The 10,693-nt window shown below is 35.3% G+C and overlaps 1 protein-coding gene across 1 annotated transcript in view; it reads left to right on the top strand.

Moving 5' to 3' along the window:
* Positions 1-10,693, top strand: part of OFD1 (OFD1 centriole and centriolar satellite protein) — a 58,275-nt gene that overhangs the window by 32,704 nt on the left and 14,878 nt on the right. Inside the window, exons 13-15 of the mRNA XM_044669269.1 lie at positions 1,161-1,272; positions 6,309-6,896; positions 9,359-9,497. Of these exons, the coding sequence (XP_044525204.1) occupies positions 1,161-1,272; positions 6,309-6,896; positions 9,359-9,497 (839 nt within the window). The remainder of the gene's footprint in view (positions 1-1,160; positions 1,273-6,308; positions 6,897-9,358; positions 9,498-10,693) is intronic.

The following is a 10,693-nucleotide window of genomic DNA, read 5'->3' as shown; positions in this document are numbered from 1 at the left end:
CGATTCCACGTACCTTCCACGCTGTGCCCTGTTGTGGGGTTCCTCCGTTTGTCTGGACTTGTTTTTATGTCCCCTTGAGGAGTTTTGTATGTTTCAGTCAGGAGAGGTTAAGAGCTGCTTCTTACTCTGCTGCCATCTTAATCCGGAACCCTATGTAAATATTTTAATGTAATTATATCCCTTTCATGTTTTCCCTTTTTGAGTCTTGGGTTTGAATGTCAGATTTTTTGCTCAGCTCTTGTCTTTTCATTAGGAATAGTTGAAAGCCCTCTCTGAATGTCCTATTCTTCTCCCCCTCCCCCCAAAGGATTATACTCAATTTTGCTGGATAGGTTATTCTTAATTGTAATCTGAGCTGCTTTGCTTTCTGGAACATCATATTCCATATCCTCTGCTTCTTTAATGTAGAAGCTGCTAAATTTTATGTGGTCCTGATGGTAGCTCCATGTATTTGAGTTATTCCTTTTTGGCTATGAAATATTTTCTCTTTAATCTGGGAGCTCTGGAATTTATTCATAATATTCATCAGTGTTTTCATTTTGAGATTTCTTTTTAGGAGACAATTGGTGGATTTTTTCAGTTTCTATTTTACCCTCTAAATCTAATGTCAGGGAAATTTTCCTTGATGATTTCTTGAAATGATATCTAGCCTCTTTCTTTGATCATAGCTTTCAAATGTTACGATTAAAAATGATAAAAACTGATAGTATAAGAGAAATTAATTTTTTAATAGCCATGGCTTCGTTGGTAAAATATATATATATATATATATATATATATATATGACCACGCTTGACTATCTTTTAAATTTACCACTGGTGCTCATCCTCTTTCTCTCGTACGCCAGCCAGCTAACCAGGAAAACCAAGAGGCCTTCTCTAGGCCCTCCTCCGAATTTAAACTGCCCCATTCATGGGGACGCTTGACGTCCCTACGCCTTAAACCAGAAACCGGAAACCCATTGGAATCACAGGAAATGTAGTCCCACAGTCCCCTCGTGTCCATAGGAAATTTGTAACATACTTTTAAATGGCATCTCCCCAATTCCAAACATACAAAATAGTTTAATAATTCTTAAATTATCTCTCCTTGATCTATTTTCCAGATCAATTGTTTTTCCAGTGAGATAATTTACATTTTCCTTTTTCTATTCTTTGCAGGTTGAACGTTGTTCATTACTGAAGAACCAGATATTAGATTATGAAGTTTCTACAAGGAGGTTAAATATGCAGATCGATGACTTGAAATTGCAACTTAGACAAACCCAGACAGGTTGGAAGAATTCATTGAAAAACATAAAGGTTCTTTGTAGAAAGGTTTTTCTATTTGAAATTCAATTAAATATTTTTATGGGATTGATTAGAGGGAAACAACTAAATATATGTTCTCTTGCAATTAAAATTCTCCATTTTGGGAGATTCCAAATAGTTTGTTAGGTAAAGCTAATTAACCTTAAGTGACAGGTTATCTTTTTATTCTTCTAAAAATTTTACTGATCTTTAGTCTAAAGCAGGATTGGGCCTTATATAGTAAAGGATTTGGAATTTGATAGAGCTTTGTTACATGGAATTTTACTTAGAATTTTACCAGCTATGTGATTCTGGGCAAGTCACCTGACCTCTTTTAGCTTTACTCTCTTCATATGTAAAATAAGGATAATAATAGAACTTTTCTAATGAAGTTATTATAAAATTCAAATGAAATGAGTATTTTGTAAAACTTATAAAACTATGTAAATATGAGTTATTATTATTGTATATAGGCAGCTAAATTGAGCAGGAGATAGATCACTGGACCTTGAGACCTGTGGGATGTTGTTGGTAACCATTTTGTTGACTTTTTGTTGCCTAGCTGGGTTTTCCAGGTTTATCACTTCCCTTTTTCATGATGAGGTGCAAGGATGATGGTACAAATCTGTTCATTAATGAAAAAGTTTTGAGATTGCTACATATTGGTCACATCTCTCCATTTGTTTTATAAATTAATTGGAACTTAACCATATTTAATTTTGTAAGAGGGAAAATTATGAGACTGGCCATAAATTAATAATTTTATTAATCAAAAGTAGTAGGGAAAAAGTTGGAAAAATAGGAGAGAGGTATATTTTCCTCAATGCTCCATTTAGCTTGCTATTCTGTGGCCACCATTAGAGCCCCCTAGCCATGCTCACCAGGAAGTCCAGCCAGCATCAAAACCAGAAGAGAAGAAAGTGAAATCAGCCCTTACCTTAGTTTATCAAACCTTTTCTCCTCCTGCTAACTCTTGTCTTGGGAACCAATTGTGGCTTTCTGTTCTTCCTGGGCTGCCCAGGATTGGGGCCCTGCTCCCTGGCTCCTGATCTCTTGATTCTATTGCTGCCTTTTTTCAGTTGCTATTCTATCCTTGCCTCCAGGTCAAGTAATCAATAGGAGATGAGGTCATGTTCTCCACTACAGGAAAGGGAGGAGGGTAAACTTCTCTTGCATAATTTTCCTGTTTTGCAAGTTGTTCATATTCTTGGACCTTTTGGTGTATATCTTTTGAAAGTTAATTTTAATGTTGGAGGACTTAACAAAATTTTTTGAGCCTGGTCAGTTTTCTTTGGCATTAATTTATTATATCCTTTGTCTGAGGTCCCTCTTATAACGTTTTACATTGATTCCTAATTATGGGATTTTAACCTAAACACAAATATTTATTAAGTACCTACTAGGTGCTAGGTGCTGAGATTTCCAGAAAAAAAAACCCAGCTCCTATCTTCCTCAAGGAACTTAAATTCTCACAGGAAAATTCAGAAAATAATACAAGGTAAATTGAATAGGGAAGAAAAAGAAGGCATCAACAATTAGAGGGTTAAGGAAAGTTTTATAGTACCTGAACTGACCCTTGAGACAAAATCATCCAGTCATCAACCTTTTATTAAGTACCTCATTTTTATTAAGTACCTCCTATAGTCACTCTTCCTGGCACTGTGAAAATCAGAAGGGGAATAAAGAGACTTATGTCAGGGGAAACGAGAAAGAAAGAAATGAGAAAAGAATAAATAAATATTCTTTATACATTCATTTTATATATTTATATAATATTTGTATAGAATATTTAGATTAAATATTCTATAACTAGTATATTAATACTATTATTATATGTTTTATACATTTATTATATATTAATACATGGAAGTGAAAGACTCCCAGATTCAGAAGAACAGCTAATACTTTGATTTATTTAGAATGTTGGACCCTAAATGCCAGACCTAAAGAGTTTGTTTTACTCTCAAAAGCTGCCACAGAGCCTAAACTCTGACAAGTTCTGATAAGCCAGAAAGTCTTCACATGCTGACCAACTGAAAGACAATGGCATCTGAGGCCTAGCCTAGTTAAATTTCTAGAGACTCATTCCCAAATTGGCAACTGCTGCAACATTTCTTAAAGGTATTATACCAAGTCACAAAGAAGTTACAGTAACAACATAAAAAAGGGAATCGTGAATCCTTGAATTTTAAGAAGTATGTATGATTATATATATTGACTTATGTTTGATTGTTGGAGAAATGAAATGGAGAATGGAGAAAGTTAAGTTTTGTATGGAAGACCATGTTTGAATCAGACCTATGTACAAGTTTCAGTTATGTTTTGGCAAAGACTGACTTTTCTAAATTCTGAAAATTCTAAAATCTTTGGGGGAGTAGCTATGTGGATAGTCAGGTCTAGAGATAGGAGGTCCTGTATTTAAATCTGGCCTCAGACACTTCCTAGCTGTGCAACCCTAGCCAAGTCACTTAACCCCCAATTTCAGCCCTTACTGTTCTGCTTTAGGACTAATACATAGTATTCATTCTAAGATGGAAGATAAGGATTTCAAATACATGTATTTGAAATGTTAGTAAAGTCTTAATTTCATTCATGTGAAAAAAGTAAAATATATCGACATACCAAATTAAAATCACCAGTTTTTATAGCAAAGTAGTTAGTTCCTTTTGTCCTTTATTTCAGTACTGTTGTCAACACATTTTTATTTCTTCCTTCCATTCAATTCTTGCTCAGATCTTCATATAGTCTCTTGCCCTTGACTTAGATACACTTAAATCCAAACATTTATGGAAAATTCTTGAATTTTTTCCCAGTCCCATAGTGAATTTGATTTCTCATCAGCCAAAAGCTATTTTCTTCTTGTTCCATATATAGGGAAAGGCTTGTGAGAACAAATCAGTATAGTGTGGTGGAACGTATACTGAACTTAGAATCAGAGATCTAACTCCATCTCTGCTAGTTCTTTGCCCTAGTTTCTTCATCTATAAAATAGGTATATGTCTCGCCTGCCTCTTTACATTAACGTAACTGAGATCAAATGAAGTTATATGAATAAAAGCACTCAGTGGGGCAGTGAGGTGGCTCAGTGAACAGAGAGCTAGACCTGGAGACAGGCAATTCTGGGTTTAAGTTTGACCTCAGACAGATAGATGAGATACTTTCTTATTTGTGTGAGCCTGAGCCAGTCACTTAATCCCAACTGTATAGCCCTTACCCTCTTGATTCTAAGTATCCATTCTAAGACAGAAGGTAAAGATTGTTAAAAAAAAATAATAGGGGGCAGCTGGGAAGCTCAGTGGAGTGAGAGTCAGGCCTAGAGACAGGAGGTCCTAGGTTCAAACCCGGCCTCAGCCACTTCCCAGCTGTGTGACCCTGGGCAAGTCACTTGGCCCCCATTGCCCACCCTTACCAATCTTCCACCTATGAGACAATACACCGAAGTACAAGGGTTTAAAAAAAAATAATAATAAAAATACCTAGTGCTTTATATTTATATGAGCACCTAAAAGGTTCATTTTGTTTTATTTTATTTTAAAAACCCTTACCTTCCATCTTGGAGTCAATACTGTATATTGGCTCCAAGGCAGAAGAGTGGTAAGGGTAGGTAAGCAATGGGGGTCAAGTGACTTGCCCAGGGTCACACAGCTAGGAAGTGTCTGAGGCCAGATTTGAACCTAGGACCTCCCATCTCTAGGCCTGACTCTCAATTTACTGAACTACCCAGCTGCCCCCTGAAAGGTTTATGTTAAAGTTCCTCCTGACTTCAAAGTTTAGAAGGAAGAAAGAAAACAGTAGTTGGTTTCTAAAAGAGAAAAGGTTTGTTAGGATGGTTCATGAAATACTACAGAGAGCAACATTGAAGCTTAGAAACCTATTCTGTTTTCTGGTGTTCAGATTTTTGTCCTGAGATTCAGACTGATTGTTACTTTGTTGTATTCGTATATTTGTATTAAATGTGGGAAAGACATTAAAAGATTTGTATGTGGTGTGTAGCTGCAATAATTATTATGGGGCATATGTAGAAATGACTCACTTTTTAAAAAAAAGCTCTGGTTGCCCCCAAGAAAATGAAAGTCACCCCCAAACCTTTTTTTTTTTTTCCCAAACCTTTTTTTAAAAGCCCTTACTTTCCATCTTTGAATCAGTACAGTGTATTGGTTCCAAGGCAGAAAAGCAGTAAGGGCTAGGCAATGCAAGGTAAGTGACTTGTCCAGGGTCACTCAGCTAGGAAGTACCTGAGGTCAGATTTGAACCCAGGACCTCCCATATTTAGGCCTGACTCTATCTACTGAATCACCTAGTTGCCCTCAGACTCACTTTTTTTTTTTTAAACACTTACCTTCCATCTTGGAGTCAGTACTGTGTATTAGCTTCAAGGCAGAAGAGTGGTAAGGGTAGGCAATGGGGCAAAGTGACTTGCCCAGGGTCACACAGCTGGGAAATGCCTGAGGCCAGATTTGAACCTAGGACCTTCTGTCATCTCTAGGCCTGGCTTTCAATCCACTGAGCTACCCAGCTGTCCCCCCTCAGACTCACTTTTAATGCATTTAACTGGTACTCATTTTGTTCCTATGTAGTATCTGAATATTAGCAGCAGAAATCCAAGTATTTTAAAAATAAAACCTTTTGTAATACCTTAGGTATTTTTTGGGTAGTGGAAAAGGCAATTGAACTCAGGGTCAGGAGACCAAGGTTCAAGTTCCAGCTCCACCACTTGCTAGCTGTGAAATGACAGATACTGAATATACTTAACTTCTCTGGTCCTCAGTTTCCTCTTATAAAATGGGACTAATAGTATTGTTTCAGAGATAGAGAATTAAATGAGATAAATGTAGAAACCACAAAACACTTTTGTGATGTGAATTTTTCATTATAATACATTCAGTTTTGTCTTTTAATTTTATTCCTTCATGCTTTAAAAAATAAGTCCTAAAAAGTGTATTGTAACCTAATTTTTTAGAACATTTTCTTTTCCCAAAATTAATTTGCTATCATTTTTTTAATCCTTATAATATGTAGCTTTAGAAAATGAAGTATACCGAAATTCAAAGCCATCGTTGGTTGATCACTCAGGCATTAATTTCACAAGTGACAAGGTTGTACCTCATGATAATTATATAGATAATTTCTTGAAGAATCGACTCTTTTCTGATGATATTGTCCAGTCTGAAGATATTCCAAGGAACAGGTATTACCAGCATCCCAGAATTGAGAGTGATTCCACAGATACTGACCTTGAATTTGTAGCTAATACTAAAGCAAGGGTAAAAGAACTAGAGAAAGAGGCAGAACACTTAGAAGAAGCCTACAGGAATTACCAGCAACGAGTTTCTCAAGCCACAATGAAAAGCATTTCACCAGCAAGGAGTCAGTCTCCTTTATTTATACCAGAAATTTTAAGTAGTAGCATTCTTGAAAAAAATATGTTTGCAGAGAACAAATTTGTTTCTGAGCAGCTTCCACTCAGCAGTTCAAAAGATGAAAGGGGTGATGGGATTACTGATTACCAAACTCCACAGCAAAGGAAAACTCCTTCCCCCAGACATCTTTCCTCTACTCCACGTCCAAAAGCAAGGAGAAGCCTTAGTAGCCAGATCTATTTAGGAGGTAAGTGGCCTATTTTAATAAATATCCCATTTCACAGAGCTGCTATCTACTACTGAGAAAATAATAGTTTAAATAACTAGTTTTCTATTCTCCATCAGTTTTTATTGTTTTTTTTGCCCTTTTTTGCATTGCTAGCACTTGGTGCAATGACTGGCAAATGGTAGACACTTAATAAATGCTTATCCACTTGACTGTTCAAAAGATAAAGAAAACCTATATAAACAAGTTGATCAGAACTTCATTGCCCTTAAATAATTTGCTTGAATATAGAGCCATAGCCATAGAGTGAATTTTATTAATAGCTGTGTTGCTATTAAAATTTGGTTAAGGGGGGCAGCTGGGTAGCTCAGTGGATTGAGAGCCAGGCCTAGAGACAGGAGGTCCTAGGTTCAAATCCAGCCTCAGACACTTCCCAGCTGTGTGACCCTGGGCAAGTCACTTGACCCCCATTGCCCACCCTTACCACTCTTCCACCTATAAGTCAATACATAGAAGTTAAGGGTTTAAAATAAAAAAAAAAAAGTTGGTTAAGGATGTAATTTGATTTAAAATTATGACAGGCATACCTTGTTTAACATTAATTAACATCAATTATTTTCAACAACAAAACATTAGTTATTGGTTACAGGGGACATATTTAGTTCCTTAGGAAATATAACTACTGAATCACATTACATTGGTTATTTCATGGTGTGGTAACCTTGATAATAATATTTCACTTACCTCAAAATAACCTTGGCCACAACAATAGTTTGTGGGATATATCTATACAGGTTCCACTAAAGAGTTTTGAAACACTCTATATAAATGTCTGGAAAAAGAAGAATCGTTGATTAGCAGTGAAAGAAGTTTTGGGGCCAAGTGGAGGAAAGAAACTTTTTTTTTTAATTTAAATTTTTAAATATTTTTCCATGTTTGTGATTCATTTTCTTTCCTTTCCCTCTTCCCTCCCCTCTCCTAGAGCCAACAAGCAGTTCTACTGGGTTGTACAAATGTTATCACTTGATAACTATTTCCATATTATTCATTTTTGCTATAGAGTGATCTTTTAAAGCCTAAACCTCAAATCACATACCCATATATACATGTGAAAAGTGATGGTCATATGTTTTGCCTTTGCATTTTTATTTCCATAGTTCTTTCTCTTGATGTGGATAGCATTCTTTTACATACGTCCTTCAGGAGTGTCCTGGCTTGTTGCATTGCTACTAGTAGCAAAGTCCATTACATTAGATTGTTCCACAATGTTCTATTTTCTGTGTACAATATTCTTCTGGTTCTGCTCATTTCACTCTGCATCAGTTCATTGAGGGTTCTCCCAGTTCATATAGAACTCCTCCAGATCATCAATCCTTACAGCACAATAATATTCCATCCATTCCAAATTATATATTATAATTTGTTTAGCTATTCCCCATTTGAGGGACACCCCCTCATTTTCCGATTTTCCAATTTTTTGCCACCACAAAGAGTGTGACTGAATATTTTTGTACAAGTATTTTTCCTTATCTCTTTGGGGTATAAATCCAGCAGTGATATTGCAGGATCAAAAGGTATGCATTCTTTTAAAGCCCTTTGTGCATAATCCATACTGTCTTGCAGAATGGTTGGATTAATTCACAACTCCACCAAGCAATGCATTAGAGTCATGATTTTGCCACAACCTCTCCAACATTTATTATTTTCCTTTACTGTCATATTGGCTAGTCTCCTAGGTGTGAGGCAATATCTCAATGTTGTTTTGATTTTCATTTCTTTAATTATGAGAGATTTAGAACACTTTTCATGCACTTATTGATAGTTTCGATTTCTTTATCTGAAAACTGCCTATTCATGTCGCTTGGCCATTTGTCAATTGGAGAATGGCTTCATTTTTTTGTACAATTGAGGAAGAGAAACTTAAATTTAGTATTAAGAGCCAATGAAATAATGTACATCAGTAGTAAATTGGGTGGATTTTTTTTGTTTTGTTTTGAACTGTAGAAAGATCTTCAGTTTCTTCATATCTAAAATGAGAGATTTCTGGCCTCTCAGGTTCATTCTAGCTCAGCATCTGTGATCCTATGAAAGAGTTCTGGATTAAGTCAGAAAATCTTAGTTGTTATTCTCTGTATTTGGCTATGTGACCTTGATCTTCAGTTTTCTCATTTTTAAGATAAGAGGAGTTGGCCAGTTTAATATAAGATTCTTTCTATGGTCTAACATTCTCTGGACTATATATGTTCTAGTTCAGTCTTAGCATGAAGTACTATATATCTTGAAGAGCTGTTGGGAGGCAGATAATTTAAAAATAAACTATATTAATGTGAGGGAGTTGATGATTTTTATTGCTTGGATAAAAGGAACTAGTTAATGCTTTATAATATTTTGTTAGCAATTCAGAAAATAGTCCTAGTGTCTACCCTAAAAAATTTACAACATGCAGTGAAATACAAGATTATCTTTTTATTTATACTTTTCAGGTAACAATGGTTCATTTGTTGGGTCTCCCTGTCCACCTGCTGACAAAATTCCATCACCAATTCCAAAGACAAGTCAACCTCTTTCTGCTCCCAATATCTCAGTTACTTGCTTACCAGGCAATCATGAACAGAATTCAAGGTAAAGATAATAATTTATATTTGTTTGAAAAAATAATTTTTGTTAGGCATGGGTTTTCTAGTCATACTATATTAAAGGTTATGTAGAAGTATGTTTTGAGTTCCCCAAACTAAATATTTTATTTCAAATGAACATTTCTTAATTGTTTGGGGGGGAAGGGTGTTATAGAATATAATTAATCAATTATATTTTGAGTAAATTATCTACTTCATACCAGGCAATATGCTAGGTGCTGGGAACCTTGGCTTCAAGAAACTTAACATCCTACTGTATAAACTATTATATATACATAACCCTATACAAAATATAGAGATAAAAACTAGACTTGAGATTTCATTGATTTTTCTGAACTTCCAGATAAGGACATTTACTCTTTTAATGAAAACTAGTAATATTAAATGGCTTTGGTCTTCGTATTAATGACATTATAACGGATACTAATTTTTTTTCAGCAAAGTAAACTTGATAGTTATTATCTAAGAAGTACAAATAGGCACTGGAGATTTAAAAAGAATTACTGTACAACTTCTACCTTCAAGAAGCTTATAATATAGTAGAAGAATAAAAGATATAATGAAGTAACTATAATAGAAGTAAATTGTACAAGTCAGAGTTCCTGAGAGATTCAGGAAGGGAAGGCTTGTTTCTAGTAGTAGAATAAAGTCAAAGAGCTTCATGGAGAAAGTAGAACCTGAGTTGAACTTTGAAGGAAGAAGTCCAACTTAGACTTAAAGGACACTATTCATAAATGTTCAGGTAGGAGAAAACCTGATAAAATAAGAATTACAAGTCATCCAATTTGAGTGGAATATAGATGACCTGAAGGAGAACTTTGTGAAGTAGTGCCAAGAGGTAGGTTGGAAACAGAATTCAAACTATGAACTCTAGGCTAAGAAATTTGTATTTTATCTTTTAGGAAATAGGTAACTATTTTGAAGGTTTTGATAGGGAAAGTTATGTGATCTGACATGAACATTAGTTAGATCGTTTTGTGATAACCAAGCTATTGCCAAAGCCTTTCAATTTCATTTTTGCAACATCTCTAGAATACACCCCCTTCTCAACTCTGACACTGCCACAAGGCCCTCAATCCTCACAGCTGGAGAATTGTAGTAGCCTGGTGATGGGTCTGGTCTACCTGCTTCAAGTCTCTTCCCACTTTACTTCATCCTTCAACTACTAAATTGATTTTCATA

Source organism: Gracilinanus agilis, chromosome 3 (assembly GCF_016433145.1).
Source record: "Gracilinanus agilis isolate LMUSP501 chromosome 3, AgileGrace, whole genome shotgun sequence".
NCBI lineage: Eukaryota > Metazoa > Chordata > Mammalia > Didelphimorphia > Didelphidae > Gracilinanus > Gracilinanus agilis.
This window is presented reverse-complemented; position numbering and strand designations above follow the sequence as displayed.